This window comes from Corvus cornix, chromosome 13, assembly GCF_000738735.6.
Source record: "Corvus cornix cornix isolate S_Up_H32 chromosome 13, ASM73873v5, whole genome shotgun sequence".
Classification (NCBI taxonomy): Eukaryota; Metazoa; Chordata; class Aves; order Passeriformes; family Corvidae; genus Corvus; species Corvus cornix.
In genome coordinates, this window is record NC_046343.1 from 16,171,419 (window position 1) to 16,191,742 (window position 20,324).

The following is a 20,324-nucleotide window of genomic DNA, read 5'->3' on the forward strand; positions in this document are numbered from 1 at the left end:
TTATATACAGTGGATTTCATTAACCCCACTTATGAAGAGGTTTAGAACTGCTTCCTTTGAAGACTGGAAAACAGGTCCTCTGAGGAGGAATTCAGCTCAAGAGGAAACACAGATGATATTTCTCATTATTTAATTTAACAGAAAGGTCACAAAATTTATATTCTATCCATGTGAGGTGGAATGAAAGAAAAAAAAACTTTGCCTGATCATAGCCTTCTCAGATGAGAACATCATAATGAAACCTAGAACAAATACATCTGATCATACTGCAATATAAAGTTCACCTTGAACTAAAAAAAAATATTTTGTGCTACCAGCTACTCCCAACTGGATTTCTTGTAAAAGATACAGGCATACCTCCATCATGTCTTAGTCAAAAAATTAAAATTAACCTGTATTCATAGCAAACTTTGACGATTGCTTTGGAGCTTTGGTTGCCCTAAGTAATTTTCATTTCATGATTTATACTTCTGTTTGTTTTCCTCAACTAAACTGCCATTTTATTAATGATGGAATAGGGAAAGTGAGCACCAGAATTCTGAATTAAATGAGACATGCGCAATGAATGATGCCATTACCTCACTGGAACAGCTGAAGATCCACAGACATAATTTCACCCTCAAGACAACATATTGAATGAAGCATTACAGCCAAAATCGAAACACTCTTGAGAAAGGCTCCCACCCTGGAACATATTCTCTGTAGATACATTTTTTGTGTTGCCTGGATGGCTGGAAATGACTGAAAATCAGTCAACACCCCTCTGCAATTTCCCAATTTTTTTAGTCTTTGTATCAGATTTCAGACACCACGTGCTAACGTGTAGTTCACGGAAAACTGACCACATGTCCTCCCCTCCTTGGGCTCTGCACTGCTGCTCCTGATTTCTTACCACTCAAACACATCCATTCAGTAACTCACAGAACATTTTAGAACAGCTTGCTACAGTACGGTGATGGATTTTGCACAGCCAAAGCTCCTTCTTCATAAATTCTTAGAAGCAGAGTAATAAACCCATGTAAACCTCCCCACTCCTTTACTCCTAACTCTGATCAAAGATTTTGGTCCTCAGCTCATCATTTTTGTCTCATGGATAACTGGATAGTTTTATCCCAATTCGTGCCACGATTATATCAGAGATTTAAAACCTTGTTTGAATGGCAAGGACATAATTACTTCTTTTATAAATGTATTGCTGAAGTATGCAACAACCTAAAAATGTTAATACCAAGGTGTTCAGTCAAGTATCACAAATGAAGGAATCCACAGGGATCCCTAAACTTGAATTCTGTAAACTCTAACATAAACCCAACAAAGATGCTCCAGACTTTTGCATTCTGACATTCAAAGCCAACAAACACACTAGTAAAATACCTGGGCATGTGATGGTGGGAGTCCTCTTCTTATATAAACACCAAAAAGAGCATCCTTTCCTAAGGATATGTTGAACTTCAGGAACTGTGGCTGGCTGATATGGATCTGAGACCTCCAAAAAACTCCGGGGGGCACCTCCTGGGTGACCCTGTGGCCAACTTCAGTTTCTCCGCTATCTATGCTGCTATTCCTAGTGACCCATGGTCCTATAAAACAAAAGCAAAAATAAATCCAATGAGATAACTGGTTTTAATACAGGTAGTTTTATTCATTCAAGATGAACATCTGTGGCAGTGACACCTCTTAAATTGAGCTGTAACTTTCTTATCCAGATGCAATCTGCCCGCTGTTTCAGTAAGTATGTAAGAATTTGGCACTGATATTAAAAGTGAAAACTCTGCCACCCTTTTTTTTCTGTGGCGCATCAGCAATCTTCTCATTCCTCAAACCCTTTATTTTGTGATTGCTCCTCACTGATCAAATAGCAACAGTAGAGAGTCAATTAAGCACATGTGAATCTCCCTGTGCTCTTTTCAGTTGCATCTTGTACACAACCAGGCTATAAAAAAATTGCCAGAAAGGTCAACTGAAGGGTAACTTCAATCTAAATTAACTGATTGAAAATTTTTATTACTACTGTTTTCTTCACTAAAGTAGTCCAACAGACTTTAGGTTACAGACAAGAGAGTTGGCAGAAGAAATGAAATGCACACAGAAGGGTTTAGAGGACAATTTCTGTACTCTAACATGCATCCTCTCCTTTAAACAAAGTTAGCACAACTCAATGTGGTGCCTTTTAAGTTCTCTCTGCCTGAAGCAGGGTCTATCTTCAAGTCTTTTTCCCTCGTGCTGTGGTTAGTTAAAAACCATCATTGGTTTTCCAGCATGCATTATTGAAGACAAGACACAAGACCTTTCTGGTTGAGTGCTCTGGCTTCCAGCCCATGAAATAGTCAGCTTTTAAAACATGGCGCAAATCCCTTCTCTTCTCAGCTGAACAGGTTCTGAGGCTACACATATTTTAAACATGGAGTGCAGAACACAAGAGTTAGCAGTGCTTTTAAGCTACAATATGTGGCAACGTTTGATTTTGTGTTCGGTATTCCCAAACAACATGGGGAGAAATCCACTTAAAAATTCTTACAACAGACACTATAATAACCAGAAAACCACTGAAAATATCTGTTAACAGTCACAGAAATTTAAAGGTATCACTAATACCACTATTAACACACACTGGATGGTAGTGATAACTCTGCTACAACCTGATAGCATTTGTAGAAAGCTCAGTGTTTACTTCACGCTTTTTTTTTTTGCCATGGTGTAATGCTATTTTCAATAAATGGCAAGTTACTTTTGAAATATACTCCAGCACTGTATGAATGTAATGGGATGGCACAGAATAACATATAATTCCAGCAGGTAAGTACATAACAGCTTTTCTGTCTTGACTGTCTTTAATTGAGAGTGCTGCAAAAGCACAGTTTCAATTATAGATTCTAAATTATCTGTTAGCAGCACTTACACTTGTACATAATGAAACAGATACCATGTTGGCAGTGTTTCGAAATGGTAAAAGAATGCTCTGAATACCAACTGCTACATAGTTTTTGGCAACTTGTTTGTTTTTTCATTTTCTGTGTTAATGGGTCTACAATAACATCACAGCACTAACAAAGAAAGAGAAAGCAGAAGAAGCTGCAACCACAGGCTGCAAAGAAAGGAAAAATGGCTGAGAGTGTCAAGCAAAGTGCCCTTAGAGCCACCAGGAGCACAGAGAGCAACCAGATCCAAACATGTCCTGCTTCATGGAAACGACAGGATTTCATTTCTAATGGATTATGCAACAGAGGGTATCTCAAGGTTCCTATCTCAATGAAGGCAGGCACCATCTCACTGGAATTTAAATTAGGCCTTAGTGGGTAAGGCTACATGGAGAGGAAAACCAGGGACAGAGAACACACAAAAAATCACCTGTTCCATGTTATACTGGAATCACTGGCAGAGCTGGGGAGTCAGCACAAGACTGCAGGCTCCTTCACCTCCTTTGAGAACATTATATTTACTTCACAGTTCCAAGACGTGGTAATAAATGATGAATATTTTTTCAATATTCTTAAAAAGTGTGCTGTAAATAATTTCTTTGGAAGCAGACTGTGCATTCTTTAATGAACATCAACTGTATCTAATCTGAAAAAGGCTCCTTGACACACTCTAAAGAACCTTGTTTTTCAGCAGCAATATATCCATAGCCAACCAGTCAAAGAAAAAGCTATTTCCAGGAATTATTATTATCCAGTGCAGCAAACGTACTGAGCATGTGAATGGTAAGGCCACAGTAGTCTCTGTTGGCAGTTATAGTTCCATTGGCTATTAAAGCAACTCCAAACTGTCAGTGACTTTTACTAATTATGTTGCTTCTAAATCTGTTGAGTATATATTCTCTAGAACTGTAACTTTGTAAGTAAATTTGATTCTAATGGAGCATCAAGGTTAATATTTCTGGATAAATTTAGCCTCAGCCTCCTTTGGATATCCAAAATTCTGCTTTGTATTTTTATCTGGGAAAGGACTCAAGAATCCTCAAATACCTCAATTAAGCTAAAATGATAAAATTTCAGTGATCAGGAGAACCAGAGCTACATTCCTACTACTTCAGCATGCAAAGATAAAAAATATATTGGATGTCAGACTTTCCCCAAAACAATTACTAGAAGATGACCATTCCTTTGTATTTCTCATCAAAATTTTGAAGTAAAGATGTTGAAAATTGGTGAAAACTGCAGATAAGACAATTGAATTTGTAGGCATCAGTGAGCCTAGAGACATGATTCAGGTTTCTAATACTGAAAGATTCAGTTCAGTTTGGTATTATCTTTGGAAGCATCTCCCCACAGATGCTCTCTTATTTTTCTCTACAACACAAATGACCTGGTTTCTAGTTCTCCAAACCACTCCTTCTGGAACATCTTAGGAAAATCTCCCCAGGAAGGGAATTGTGATGGGTTCAACACAGCAGAGGATTTTAAGAGCAGGTTAGATGATCAGCTCTCACAAGTGATCGAGATATATTTAACCTGCAGCAAAGAATGGGGCAGATGGGTGACTTTTTTCGGTCTGTATTTCTGTAGCACAGCACGCTCTATACCCAGCCTGTGCCACATCTGCCAGGAACAGCTGCTGCCTCACCTCTGGCATGCTGAAAGGATCCTTTCCTTTTGCTTTTAAGAATCTAATTCATGACATCCTGTTTTTACGGAGCTACATTACAATGCTGAAATAACAAAATTTAGAAGTGCTCAAAGTTGTACTAAAATCTAGGTTTCATATTTATAGCAAATTTAGCTAACAACTTAAAAAGTTTTAAGTCCAGCACAATATTAATAAACTCTAAAGATTATGCATTACTGAATCACAAATTCCTGCTGAGTTACCCTTGTTGGTATGAGACACAAAACTAGTGACAGCATCTTTGTTCTACTCCTTGCTCTGACACTGCCAGTGCACCTGGGTTGGTCATGATCTTGCTGCTCTCAGATGCCTACTTGTGAAACAGAATTCTTAATAATGACAGAATTCTTAACAATTCTCACTTTGAAGATGAGGAAGGCAGAGCAGTAAATAAAAATATTACAGGAGGTATCTCAGCACTGGCCTCTTCATGTTCCTTCCTCCCCAGGATATAAATACAGAGAGAAAGTGCAAAGCAGATATGACCACTGAATCTCTTTTCTTAGTTAATAGGCTTAAGTTTATTTTTTTTAACCTGAAAAGCAGACCATCATCCTAGCTTTGGTATTTGCAATGCCTTTTTCTGCACTAACAGCTTCACTGGCAAACCCTGTCACTAGAGACTCAAACTTTTTTATAGCTCCCTTCAGTCCTCACCTCCTAATGCAGAGAATGTATCTTGCCACCTGACTCACTCCCCTTCAAGTATTTTTAGAAGCTCTTCCATGTGATGGACCACGGCAGATCACATTCAAAGAGCATCAACTGCATTTAAGTGAAGTTACAGATGTGACAAACTGACAAATCTGTGAAGAAAGACTAACCCAAACTACTCATACTGCTGTGAACAAATGAATCCCAAGATCATTCTCTCTGTTGTGGGTGACTGTTGTAAAGTTCCATGTTTATCTCATAACCCCATAGATACTCGATTTTTTCCCCCTGTCATTTTCTCTCTATAAACATCTACAAAAGAGTTTTAAAAGCACACTTCTTCATCTTACCCAAGGGAGCCATTTCAATCACTCAGTCAAACATATATTCATCAACTAAATAACACTTATTCATTTAAACTGCTGTTTTATTTACCCAGCTGAATTACTATTTTGGCATATACATTTGAAAAGACTGTTTTAGCATTCAAGTATATTTGCCTTTGAAGCTATCAGACAGGCAATCCATGACAACAGCAGTGCAAGCTCCCCCTGCTAAGCTGTCAGCAGGTCTCATCTGTGAGCTGGAGGTCAGATTCAAGGTGGCAGCGGATGGGACATGCCCAGTCAGCCTTTAATTTAACTGATGTCAAGCAGTGTCAGCTATGGAGGCAGAACTGTATTTACACTGAAACCAGATATACTTGATTATTTATAACTACAGTATCCTACACTGTAGCTAAAATTAAAAATAAAAATGAAATCTGGCTACCAGCAGTGTCACACTACAGACATCACATTTAAACAGCAATTAACTCCAGTGCTGTGACTGTGTGCCTCTATCACGGGGATGACTGCAAATTGCATCTTGATGGCACTCTTGAAAAACATCTAGCAGAAAAACCATTCCAGTGGATCATAAATGAACTACCAAAATAATGTGGACAACCTCAAATTAAATACGAGGAAGAAATATCACCCCTAATATAACCTAATAAAACCCCTAATATATAAGGAGTTGGTTAAATTCTCTTTACCTTCTTTTCCTGTAATTCTATATTTCGTATAAATCACTGCTACAGACATAGCTTACTTTATCTTTTTATCTAGCTTATTTTTCTGTTTTTCTTTTTATATAGCCAGGGATTTTCACAGATGACTTGGAATTCTGAAGAAATTTATGGTACAGCTGTGTAAAGGAAACCATTCAATATAAAAAGAGACTCCACTGACTTTTTGCCAAAAAAGACTGTGTGAGAATTACTATGGATCTCCATGATAATTTAACTTTTTTCCTTAGGTAAATTTGCTACTTATATGACCTGACATGTCTTATTGTTCCAGAAAGGCAAATAAAATAAAGTAGAAAATGTCTTTTCTGTACAAATGTCTTCAGTGGAAAAATCAGTGCTATGCACTGTTACCACACTGACAGCTCCCCATATGAACTTACACTTCAAATTATCTACTATCACCTAAGTGCCCTAGGACTCAAGTGAGAACAGATTATTTCTGGAATGTGTACAATAGATTGACTGCTACTGCAAAACAAACTCCCTCAGCTACAGTGAGCTAAAAAGCCAGGCAATGAGAATTTGTCTGGAGGAGCTGCTGAGGCACATCTTGAACTTCAGTTCTGCTGAAGATGCTGAGGTACCAGTGAGCTGTTTTGTGAAGGAAGGAGGAAGGAAACTGCTGAGTGTACGAGCTTTCAGAAGTCCAGGAAAACAGCTTCTGGTACAAAAACAAAATCTCAGGTTGTCTGGTCATCATCCTAATTTTCTGTTGTGGCAAGAGGAAAGAAATTGTCAAAGAGAGTGTATGCAGAAGACACTGGATCAGCTGCAGCCAATCAATGTGGCAGTGAAATTAAACACCTTGCTTTTAGTAAAATATGACACACCTGATACACCTAAAAATTTAGGCACATCTTGACAATTATGTGAGCATGACTTCACAAGAGTCATCGCTTTCAGAATCAGAAGCAAATTATAACTGAAATAAAATTAAGATCTGTTGGTTCACTGCATTTCACAAAGAGCAAATAAATACTATTATGAATTTCTAAATCAGGATAACAGTCACCTCTGACGGTATTTACCAAACTTCATCACCTAACTTTGAACAGAGCAACTCATGCTATCACCATTAACACAACCACAAATCTAAAACTCCTGTTGAATTTAGCCAAATCCTTTGCTTTTCTAAGCCAGCCCCTGAGTCTGGTGTATATTCAGAAGACCACATCTGCAAGCCTTCATAGCCTCCATCTTAACACTTCTGCTAGCTAATGTGTTAATTAAGATCTACATTACATTAGTCACATAACTACTCAATAAGATTAATCCACCTGGAAAATGATGGCTTGTCTTGATTAAACTGAATGAAGGAAACAGAAGTGACATTTAAAATACATTGAGTGTTATTACATTTTGATCGTCTGTTTCAAAGCGTCTGAAAGGAAATAGTAGAAACCAAAAGATTCATGTTGTTTACACTGTTAATGAGGGATGAGTTTATCTTTTACAAAACGACAAAGAGCTCCCTGCAGCTGTTGCCGAGTCCTTACACTGTGGGCTGGGTCGGTTTCAGCAGGAGCACAGTTGGGGGTGGCACCGGTGCCTCAGGCAGGCAGTCAGGAGCTGCTCTCTTTGCATCTGAACCCCAACTCATCCCTCTGTAAGGGTGGCACATCCTCCCATTTCAGAATTTTCTTACTCCTTTAGCATTGCCTGTCTGCTCCATTGCTAATAAAATATCTTAACTATTACAAAATAATTTGTGTGCAAACCAGAATGTGACTCGCAGCTGCAGCATCTGGCAGAGCTCTCAACATCATTTGGAGAGAGCTGAAGACAACCTGTACAAATTCACAATGACTGCTGAGCTCAGCTCTCCACATCTATCCAAGGAAAATTTCTGCTACATCAGTACAAATCTGTTTTTCCTCTCTCTCATCTCAAGCGAGATGGTGCCAAATTTAACAACTAATTAAACTTTCTTTGTTTCATTATTGCCATTATATTTGCAATTCTGAATTTGATATCTGGAAACAAGTATTTTTTCATGACACTTCAGTACTTTCATATTTAATAACTGTAATATTTTTGAAAAAGTCTTTCTGAAATCCACATACACTGTGACAGACTTTGAGAAATATCTCAAACTGAGCACAAACTTGGATCAAGTTTACTTCGTCCAAAGAGAAGCAAACCCTGGATTATGTGAGTATCAAAACACAAATTCATATCAACTTTTTCCTAAGAGTCAGAATATTTATTGTACCTAAAGTGATCTTTCAGGTCCACAACTGTCCACAATTACTTTTGGTCTCTTTTAAAAGGGGGATTTCTAGAATCAGAGATCACAATCTTTTACTGTGTTTTTCAGCTTTCTAGAACATTCCAACAGCAAACAATCAAGATAAGAAATACCAAGGCAATTTTGAATGACGAGAAAATTTGCTAAATTTGTGGGCACATCAAAGACAGTATGTCCTAAGCAAAAAAGTTGACACCAAAGCATTCTTTATATGGATTTTCAGCTGGGGTTAGTTTGGATATTTTCACATAAATTGTAGGTTATCTTAGGTCTCCTCTGAAATGATTAAAGTTGAATTTATGGTATATTCTGTCAATTAAAAAGGAAACAGCACATAGTCACAGATTTTATGGAAATGTGTGTCTAGCCTACCACATAATTGTAAATGTAGAAAACTTCTGGCATAGACTAACAGAATTTAGGCACAGATAAATCCCATAAGGTCACCTATTTCACTTCTTTGTGAAGAAGCAATTATTTCCAAACATGCCTCTTTTTTTCCCCACTTTTCCCTTTAATTTAGATTTATTACACCAAAATTCTAACATTATCCTTACGCAACGTAAGAGATACGTGAGAGATAAATGGGTTTCACTCTCAGAAAGCTTTTTAAATGTCATTAAAATCTATGTCATCCTGCAGAAATTCCAAGGCAGAATCAGTTTTTGGGGTTTTATGCACCTTCAAGGGATACTGCCTTACGATTTGTATTAAGAAAGGAATTTTTGTCTCCTAATTTAAATCCCTAGGTCAACACAACTTTCACAGCATGGTGGACTTCACTTGCAGTTTTACAGCAGCACTGAGGATTTTTCTGCCCGCTGCACTTGCCTCCTCCTTTCAGACATACCCAGTATTAGTGAGATGTAGTGTGTAATTACAAAAAAACCTGAAACTGTGTTATCTTAATAGTGAATTTTGTTTTCATTCAGATAGGAAAATGCAGTAATAAAGTAATTTACATTCCTCTTAAACTGCAGTTTTATTATTTCACACCAGAATTTAGTCTCTTAATAAGGAACAGGCAGATCAAATTGAATACCTGCCTTCTCCCCCCCCCCCCCCCTCAAATTGCTCTACTTTAAAATGCTTTGCTTGCTGAGTAGGCACAGCTTGTGTTTAAGTGTCCCTTCTCAGACTAGGGGTTAAAGGTTTCTTTGGGAGACCCATGTTTTGAAAAGAATGGCTTCATCCTGAGTTGTGTCAATTATAGAAAGGTCACTCTCCACAGCCAGAGCCCTGAAATGGTTGTTGTGTTAAAAGCTGTCAGAGGCTTTCCTAAAAACTGCTGGGATAGCAATATTAGCTTGGACATAATAAAAAGAAAGGTGAGGTAGAAAAACTTTTCACCCTTCCCTGCTCTAAGAATTTGTCTTTTCAATATTCCTTGTGTTCATCCAAACCTGTCATTCATTTTATTCCACTGTGGAAGATTACTTGCCTAAATACTGTTCTTCCTCCTTCCCCCACGTTATCAGCATTTCAGCAACCTTCTACAAAATGCCAGAAGAACAAGTAAACTTTTCCAACACACTCTGAGGAAAGCTAACTGCAGCAATTTGAGACACAACCAGCAGTTCTGTCTCCTTGTCTCCTCTACAGGAGGTTACCACTCCCTAAACAGCATCTCAGCCTCTTCAAATGTGCAAAGCTAATTAGAGTGGGGCTGGCATAAACTGCCAGAATTCGCACTGAAGTGCCCCAGGCAGATGAGCATATTCCAATTCAACAGTCCTGCTGCCCTATATTTGCACAGAGATGGCAACAAAAAGCTGCAGGGAGGGAATTGGGAAAGGTGTTAAACCCCCGCAGTTGTCTGCTAAATGACCGTAGTTGCCGACCTGAGCTCTTCAGCTTCCTGCCCAAAACCATCGGGTCTCTCACCTGTGCACAACCTGGAGGCAGTTCAGCAGCAATACAAACATTCTACCTTGCACTTAGGGATGTGCTGTTCATCCGCCTTGACCTACAGCCAGTCAGAGATGAAAGCCAAACCAGTGAACGTTTGTCTAAAAATCCTCAGGTTTTTGGCACCACCAGGATGTAGGAATTCATGACAAGGAGGAAGTCCAAACTAGACCCTCCATGGAAAACATGGAGAAGCCGAGGTGCAGCAGCAGCACCATTCATTGAAAACAGAAGCAAATCCATTAAATTATCAACCTCATAAAAGAACAACTCAGTTTCCTCTCCCAGCTCTATTTTAACTGATTGTTTTCCCAATACAAGTATCCTCTGTCAGCATTTGCTCCTAACACTTGCTTTGGCAATTATCAGGTTTAACATGAGCTACAGGTCCTGAGAGCAAGACAATGCTCAGCCTCTGTACAGAACTACTTAGCTGACAAAAATCAAGTGCTCAGACTTCTCCTGTTCCAGTCACGCCATCCCACCATCCCAGCACACTAAAACGTGGGAGGTGCTCTAATTGTAACATTCTGTTCTGCCTTCTCCCCATAATTGTTGTAATAATCAGAGAAGACCTTATGTGATGCAGCAAAGAAAACCCCTGAACCTCACCAATAAAAGGCCTTCAATTTAAATGATTAAAATCCTTTTTGTGACATGTAACTTCTCTGTGTTTTTAACATACATTTTCTCAGTTTAAGAAAGTATTTCTGGTTCTAGGTTTTATTTATTTTTTCTTTCAATTGCCATGTCTTTGTCATCCTCCACTGGACAGTTTTTCTTTAAGAGAAAAAGAAACCATTTGTTGTCTGTATTTCTCACATTAATATCACAGGACGGATTGCTTTCCATGGGTCAGATTCTGCTGTCCTTGGCGTTTTCTATTAGAATTCATCTGAGAGAAAAGAACCAGGGATGTGGTCCTGGTTGCAAGCCAGTTCTTGACTTCTCTCAAGCACTACAATGCACTTCTACTAAATCAAGATTTTCACAGAATCCCAGAATGGGTCAGGTAGGACAGGATCACACTGGGTCATCTGGTCCAACCCCCCTGCTCCAGCAGGGTCAATCCAGAGCACAGGGCACAGGATTGTGTCCTAAAGGTTCTGGACTCCACACTGATGCCATGAAGATTTTTTGCCTTTTCTTTTATACCCCTGTTATACCTTTTTTAGAACTTCTGTATTCTTAGTGCTTTTTGCCTACATTCTCGGACTTGTCTGTCAAGCTGAGAGACTCAACATTTTGGAAGCTTCGTAGCTGGGGATCAGTGCGTCCCAGACCCCAAGGTCCTCTCCAGAACACATTCTGTAAACTAAGATAGAACCATCCAGGGGAAGGCTCCTTGGGGAGGGGGCTCATTCGAGCCTCTCATTGGGGAATTTTTGATAGATATGCTAATTAGTAACACCTATAATGTTATACCCCATCTTTTGGGGGTGTGCATTGCAGTGTGCATTTGACCTGGACGTGTGCACCCAAGGATCCTTGAAATAAATACCAAGGTAAAATCCCTTTTCCCCTTCTAACCGTGTTTGACTCTTAAGACCAGGAAAAGGCATCAACACCCTCTCTGGGCAGTATGATCCAGTGCTCAGTCAAGGCACAGGAAAGAAGTTCTGTCTCATGTTCAGGTGGAGCTTTCTGAGCATCACCTTCCTGTAGCCTCCTGTTGTATTGGCTGGCACCACCGAGGAGAGCCTGGTCCGTGTTCTGACCCCTCCCTGCAGATATTTCAACAATTACTGAAGTCTCTCTCAGTCACCCCTCGGAGCTGAACAGCCCCAGCTCCCTCAGCTTCCTCTTTCTCTGAGATCTCGAAGCTATACCTGGAGAAAGGACACGTAGCCAGTGAACACAGCACATTTCTGTGAGCACTTCGCCAGCGCCCGCGGCAGCACAGCTTCATTAGCGATAAACTAGAAACCCGAAGCGGCGCACCCGAGCACGCGGCCGGCACGGGGTGTGCCGAAAGCCGCAGGAGCGAGAGAACGGGCGGCGTTTTGGGGCGGTTCGGCGGCGTTTTGGGGCGGTTCGGCGGCGTTTTGGGGCGCTCTGTCGCGGCTGGGGTCGGGGGCGCGGCGCGGACCCACCTCTGCCGGCAGGGGGCGCGGGCGGGCCGTCGTCGGCGGGCGGGCGCGCCGGGCGCAGCCCGTTGTTGAAGGTCGGAGCCTCGGCCGGCTGCAGCTGCCAGTTCAGCCCCAGGAGATGCATCGCTGCGGACACAGGGGAGACAGACAGCGGTCAGCGCGGCTACTGACACCCGAGCGGCCCAGGGGAACAGCCCTAAGCCGCTCGGCTCGGAGGGATGGGGATGTGCTAAAAGAAACGGCAACAGAGACAACAAAACACCCTCCCACCGCAAAATGCCAAATAAACAAAAGCGAGCCCTGGTGACTCACACACATCTGTCTGGCACTGAAATACAAAAGGCAAAATGCTCACAACAAGCGTTCTGGGCACAGCCGGGCACCACGCACCACGTTTGCGACTCACACAGTGCGGGGGACACAAATCGGGAAACAAAAGCACTTGCTGCAAGTACCAGCTCCGAGTTTAAATTACAGGTGGTAATTTATATGTTGATTATAAAATTGGCTTTAGCCCTATGTAAAGTAGTGACTTGGCAATGCAATTATTTTGTGTTTAGTACAACTTATTTAAATCAATACGTTAGAATAACAGAATCACAGAATGAACTGAAAGCAACCTGAAAGACCATCCGCTTCTGATCCCCTGCCATAGGGAGGGACACTTTTCACTAGACCAGGTTGCTCCACCCCTTGTCCAGCCTCACCTTGAACAATGCCAGGGCTGGGGCATCCCCTGTTCCTCGAGCAACATGTGCCAGGGCCTCCCCACTCTCACAGGGATGAATTTCTCCTAATACCCAACCTAAACCTACTCTCAGTTTGAAGCCTTTATAGAGCCTCTGTCTTCATTCTGTAGATTGAGCTTTCCTGACAAACCCAGGGCTTTGCCAACCCTTTCACCTCACAGTTTTTTGACCCAACAGCCCCAAGCCCTGCACAGTCCTGGGCAGGGAAGGTTTGCCTGTGCTGGAGGCAGGTCCGTGTGGCCACGTCAGAGGCTGTGCAGCTGCACCTGGAACACGAGCTGAGGAGCGGGAGCAAGGCCAAGGCACGGCCTGCACAAGTGCCGGAGTTACAGGCACCGTGGCAGGGCTAATTGAATAAGTCCTGTGCATAATGCATGAGACTTGACAGGTCTGAATCATTCAGCCAGTGGATTTATGTGCATCTTCACCTTGTATAAACACAGCTACCTGCATACATCTCCGTACTCTCATCACATTATCCCCATGGCACTCTCACAATACAGAGCAGTGTTGAGGGAGAAAGCCCACCAAGCCGCTTTTTCCCCTTTCTTTATATTTTCCTGCTTACACAGGATGTGTTTAAACCTATACAGCACAGAGAACAGCGTTTCTAGTTATGTCAAAAGGTGTTTGAGAGGATTCACTGTCAATTTGAGGGCAGGAAAAGAGTATGATTAAGGGCACCCTTAGAATTGTTCTCTTCTGCAGTGTCAGATCCACACGAGACTATCAGAGATTTTGCATCCAGTTCCAAGTGACTGTAGTGGTCACAAACGGCCCAGCAGTGGCCACATACTAAATGTTGAAAGAGTAAATGTTAGGGACAGGAGAGGCAAAACACTTCTCAGAAACCGCCATTTACAGTTTCAGATAATAATCTCAGATAATCTCTGAATGCAGGGAATCCATTTAGATGTGGCTGATTCATATGTGTATTCCTAAGCCCCAAGAAAACAAAAAGCACTCCCCACCCCCAGAATCCATCTATCCCAACCCCTGGAAATCTCTCAGCACACAATCTATGCAGAGTTTAACCTCCGTATTTTTGAGAAATGCAGCTGGGGAGCAAGACAGCTTTCCTAACCCCATCTTCCCCTGGACATCCTATGGACTAAGCAGATGTCTAAGAATAGTAACTAAAATCAGGAGACATTTTGTGTGAAGAGGGCAGTTGCCAGATTTCTTATTCATGCTGAATTTGCAAATTTTGTTTCTATTATGTCAAAATACCTCACAAAAACAAACAAACAAAAATCCATTAAAGCCTCTGGTATGTTAAATACCAGACATGAACCTGAAAAGGATGTTTTGAGAAGAAACTACTCACAATTTATTTCTAAAGAATGTTTAAGAATCCTCGGAAAATATACAAAAAATTTGTGGGATCAAATGATTTATTCAATTACAACTTTTTTGTCTTGCCAAAATAAACATTTTAAAAGGCTTTTCCAGTCTAATCTCAAGAAACCATTTTTTTTTTTTTTTTCCAGTACAGCAAATGAAACTGAAAAATCATTCACAAAGCTCAAACCCCACCAAATTGCAGCTTATCCAAACTGTCCCCACCGAACAGAGACAGCTGTGCTGGGGCTGGCACAGCAGAGGAGCAGCTCGGGGCCTGTTTGTGCTTTCAGCAACTCCCACACCCTGCACAGGCACCAGATTCAGCTGGACCAGCCCCAAAAGCCAAGAGTGCATAAAGATTAGGTGAATTTCAAATCCCCAAAATGAAATCAAGTCACAGAGGAGAATTAGACTTTTGTGTGTTTTATACTCTTTGTGTGTCTATTCAAAGTTGCCATTTTTTAAAATTTTATTGCAAGCGTAACCATAAATGTAGGTCACCTGCAGAGATGAAAGCCTGCTGCTTCAAGTGTGAACCAGTCCTTACAACTGAGAGATAAAGAAATCATAACTAATAGTCTGTCCAAGAGAATTATAGTTGCTACCTTATAATTACCAGGTAAATTCAGACAAGGAATTATAAAAGATCTTATTAACACGGTATTAAAAAAACCCTGTGATCCATCTGCTTCCAAGCACACCATGGTTTCATTAATAACTTCATTGCTCTGTGTTTTAATCAGAGATGCACGTTAGGTAGGAGCAATTAGAGCTCCTTCCTAACGGGGCAGGGATTTGCATTTCTGCTCCATCCCTCATGGAGACTGAGAATCTCCTGCCCAGCTCACACATCCATGAGGTGATCTACAAACCTCCTCTCAGACAGCTGCAGTCACAAACATGAGGAACGTTCACCTTCCACCAAGAATGAGTTGAGAAAAGTGTGTCACAGGGGCCTGAGGGGAAAGCTCTGTGTTTGCATCGCATCGAGCAGAGCTGACTGGCAGCCGAGCAGGGGGAACAAGGAGATACCTTCTCTCTGCTGCTTCACAACGCTGTGAGATGGCAAATTTATATGATTAACCTTTTGTTCTGTTAATCAAACAAAATGCCTCCAGCAAAGGAATAAGTAGAAGCCCGTTTAATTAGAAATGTGGGGATCCACTCAGAAGCTGAGTGGATGTCTCAGAGGAGAAATTTGGGCTAGTGAATTTGTGCCTGCTTGCTGTTTTTTCTGTTTTTCTTTTCTATTTTGAAACTTTGTTTTTTTCCCAACAACAATTTATGTATCTACAAATTATATTTTACAGAGCACTTACAGGTATTATTTTTGTGTGTTTGTTTTTTTCCCCCCTCAACATTTAAGCATATTTTAGAAGTTCTTCTCTTGATACTTGATTTTCAAACACTGAGCTTGTCAGAATTTATATGGTTCGTTTAACACATCTAGTAACTCAGAATAGTGTATTTATATTCTGTAAACCATGAGAATTTAGAAACAAGAAATTTTTAAGTACAACTTTTGAGGTTTAGGTAAAAAATAATAATCAACTGCTCACTCCCACTCGAGCACCATACACATACAGAGAGCAAAAGGACCTGGAAGCTAGACCCAAAAGCAGAGACCTAGTTCATCACTCCAGGTGGCAGAGCTGCCAAGGATCAGTCTAAGACTTACATAAGATAGAGGTTGCTAGAGTGAATCATATATTATTTTAAGAAGTCCCAAAAGGTACACAAATACACAGAAAACTGATAAAACTTACACGCAAATTATCTTGAAATTCTCTAAACTCAGTAGTGTCCTCACATTCCTCTCTCACTGGTCTTCTCTCATTCTGGCCATGAACCCACTGCCCACTCCATTCAGAGTTTGGTCTAAAGGACAATGGTTTCCAAGCTCATGAAGCTCTGCCTTGTCTTTGTGCTCCTGTTACTCTTGACCTTGTACTTTTAAAAGGAGAGACCTCTGGTGTCTCTGTGAGCTGGAAATCTCCCTGTAGTACAACTCAGTGTCTGCCAATAGGCAGAGCAGAATGAGGCTTTTCACTTATCCCTTTACTTGATAATATTCTTTCTTGAAGGGAGAAATATGCCGACTAATGATCCATCATTTTCTCCATTTCTTCTGCATCTTCCCAGTTAGGGTCTGTGAAACACACTCTGCTTGCTTGTTGGAAAATTCAGTATTCCCTAAGCAACTAAAAGATGGGAAGATTATACAAGTGAACAGCATTAAGAATATTTCCATAGTTTAATTTCCAGCTACTCATGCTTACTAACCCCTGAATTTTTGTCATCCACAATGAACCCATCAAACTGTGACTTCACTTTGTCAGGATATATCCAGTGTTTGTCTGGAGCAGGCCAACCTCTTTTCATATAAACAAGAAATCACTCCATTATATCACAAACAACATGAACAAATGAACACTAAAAGCACATTTGCTGTTCAAAGGCCATTGTGTTATAGGAGCAGAAATATTCAAAGTTTCCTTTCCATCCACACATGAGGTGAACAATGATGCAACTCTTGTTATTTATTATGTAGTTTTCAGCAACATCAAATTAATTTCCAAGCCAGGTCTAATGAATCACAGACATGACGAAACAAAAGGTTTGTACCTAATAAATCTTAGCATAATGTTAATTTCATAGCATCTATATTTGAAGACCTATCTGCACATCTATTTTTTTATTTTGTATGGTCTGAATATTGTTTTAATGCACCACAATGTTTGTATGAAGCAAAATAGATTTAGTGTTTTGCACTTCTGTGTGCATATAGATGGGTACCCAAACAACCTGAAAAGAATAAATGTATTCCCCAAAAAATTAAAAAATAATTAAACATTATTGCATGCTTACTTGTATTAAATGTTACTAAGCTGAGACTCATGGTCCTTTATTAGTTATTACTTCTTGATCAAGCAGAACAACTTGAGGAATATCAGAAATTGATCTTACTGATCTGAATTATTATTCATAAAATAACAGTTATTTAAAAGATTAGAAACATAGTAATTTAAAGTTCTACTGTTCCTTTGGAGAAAGAGGTTCAAGTTCAACCCAAGCCACAAGTGAAACGAGTGCATTAGGCCTATCCCCCAGTGATTACTTGCCCCCATTATAGAATGAATGCACAATCCATCACAGCTGACAACCTCTCCTCAAGAGAAAGGAATAGCAGGGGGCTGAAAGTCAGGAAAGAGCAATGGGGGAACTACATGGGAAAAACTTGCACAGCGCTGCAAACACTCCACTTGATTCTAACTAGTGCTTTCAGGACTCTGCGGAGGAGCACGGATTCTTGGCCGCTATAACAAGGCAAGTAAGAAGCCTTCCCCAGCTCCTCTCATATCTGAAGAGGTTGAAAGACAGTTCACGAACACACAATCAGAATTTACTGAACTAAATCTCAGCCAAGATCCACACTTTGCTAACATGTCTTACAATTAACAGGCACTGAACACAGAGGACAGGGAGGCTTTGTTGGATGGGCAGCACTGCAAGTGTTCGTTTATGTACAAAGTTATGTCCCCACTGGGGGCAATCTGTAAAAGTCCTCTCCCACAAAACCTGGACTTGGCAACAAATAAGCCAGACAAAGATTTCAATAAATCACAGGCTGGCACCACTCTCTGCTTGATAACTTTGTTGGGCAGCCTTCAGCCAGGTTTGCAGCAGGACCACTGTCAGGATGAAGCTGGGATGGAGTCCTTGACAAGGGCTGAGGAAGGTGTCAGAGAAAGCTCACAATTACACTAATGCCCTTTCATATTCTGCTACTGGCAGAAAGGGACAGTGGCTTCAGGAGCTCCAACCTGCAATCCACCTGTTAAACATATATTAAAGTGCTTGAAATACCATTACCAAAGAATATGAGTACTGCTACTTAAAAGGAGCAGTCTTAAAATAAACAATGTGAGCAAGTAGCACCTTTCCTTGCTAGAGAAACAATGACGTCTCTCCTAAAATTCAGAACTGTCAGAACTTTCTATTCTTCCTTGAATACCTCGTGTGACTGTGACAAGGATGCCAGAGTTCTCCTGAGGGTATCCAAGAGATGTCACAAAAATTGATCACATTCCCACGCCTTGTTCTAAAACAAAACAAAAGCCACATGGCTTGCTGGGTGGACATCTGCCACTTTTGATATATTATCTACAGGAAAGTCTAAAGTACCATTTTAAAAAATCCAAACCCATCGTATATATGATAGAATTCCAAATGGAAAACAGGCCATGCAGGGAAGCAGTCTGCTGCTGCTAATGCATTATTCAAGAAGAGGCCTGACCGAGAGCTGCACAAGGACACAAAATAACTGAGCAACTGGGCCAGAAATTGGCAGATGAAATTCAAACCTGCAAAATAACATATGCTGGAGAGGAGTAATTTTAACTCCATATGTAAAATAATGACTTCTGATCTGACTAATATCAAACAGAAGGAAAATTTTGGGCTAGATGATAATTTCAAGTAAGTAAACATTGAATCATTATGGGAAGGGTAAACAAAGCAAGGGATATTGTTATGCTGCCACCCCTCCTCTCAGAAAAGACCTAGAGTGCCCAGAGGTTGGAGGATGAGTAGGGAAAAGTACATACATGATTTTTCTTCTTACAAGATAACCATTTTTGGGTGCTGGAGACAAATAACCAATAATTTGACTTGTATCTAACCCAACACAGCTGCTCCTACACGCACACAACACTCCAGAGTGTATCCACTAGTCCCAGTATTTCTCCCCTACACAGTACCACAGCATGTGTCCCAACCTATCCACCAGACCTGGCAATCCAGGGAATGCTTGGTAGGACACGTCACAGGCAAACCCTGGGATTTTTATGCCATAAAGCATTTCCTAGAAGCAGCATGACTTTCAGGCAGAGAATGCAGTACATAAATGGAAATTGCTGACATGCCACAAAGTTTGTGCAGGTGTCTCAACCCAGTGTAGCTATTCATCCATACAATGGTAAATACTCCAATTAATAGCACAGCAGAGTCAGTTATAATTATGAGAGGTGCATTTTCAAAATATCTTGTTGGAGATCTCAGGGACACAGCAGATAAGGATTTAACTTCTACAGGGTTGATAGCAGAGATCAAAGATCAGCTAAAGAAACTCCATAATTTTTTGGACTACCAGTACTTAGGGTATTTATGAACTTTTGTTTTAATATTAATGACTAAGAATCCTACAGAGCTCATATAAAACATTTGGATGTATTCCTGATTATATTGCCTTTTCAGCTTGTGGCCATTCAATTGTCTGTAGGCAAGGTTAAAGTTGCATTCCAAAAATAGATCATTTGATCTAAATGTAATACTTCTTTTGTGAAATATATGCAAAAATTCCTGCTTATTGACTGTGACCATTGAAGCTCAACAACAAATAGATGGCTTACTTTCAAGGTCATTCATTCTCAGCAATTCATCTTAATCATCAGTCTGCTATTTGCTATGCACTACGTCTTCCTAATAAATTTAAATTAAACATTCATTTTGGAACTCCATATAAAACATTATCAAAATCCACAACTTCAAGAATTTACAGATCCCACTATTTTCAATAAAACAATAGGTCTGCCTGTATTAGATCTAGAGAGCACAATAAAGAACCATTTCACTGTCTTATTTATCCTGCCCAT

At 40.4% G+C, this 20,324-nt stretch overlaps 1 protein-coding gene across 15 annotated transcripts in view; it reads right to left on the reverse strand.

Annotated features, from left to right (window-relative positions):
• The window catches only part of TENM2 (teneurin transmembrane protein 2), a 654,736-nt gene that overhangs the window by 110,389 nt on the left and 524,023 nt on the right, over positions 1-20,324 (reverse strand). For 12 of the 15 annotated variants that reach the window (XM_019289969.3, XM_010406240.4, XM_010406238.4 and 9 more), the window contains 2 exons: positions 12,581-12,703; positions 1,375-1,580 (listed from right to left, as the gene is read on the reverse strand). In XM_019289969.3, coding sequence (XP_019145514.3) covers positions 1,375-1,580; positions 12,581-12,703 — 329 coding nt within the window. The remainder of the gene's footprint in view (positions 1-1,374; positions 1,581-12,580; positions 12,704-20,324) is intronic. The other 3 variants (XM_010406241.4, XM_019289972.3, XM_010406239.4) reach the window with 1 other exon arrangement.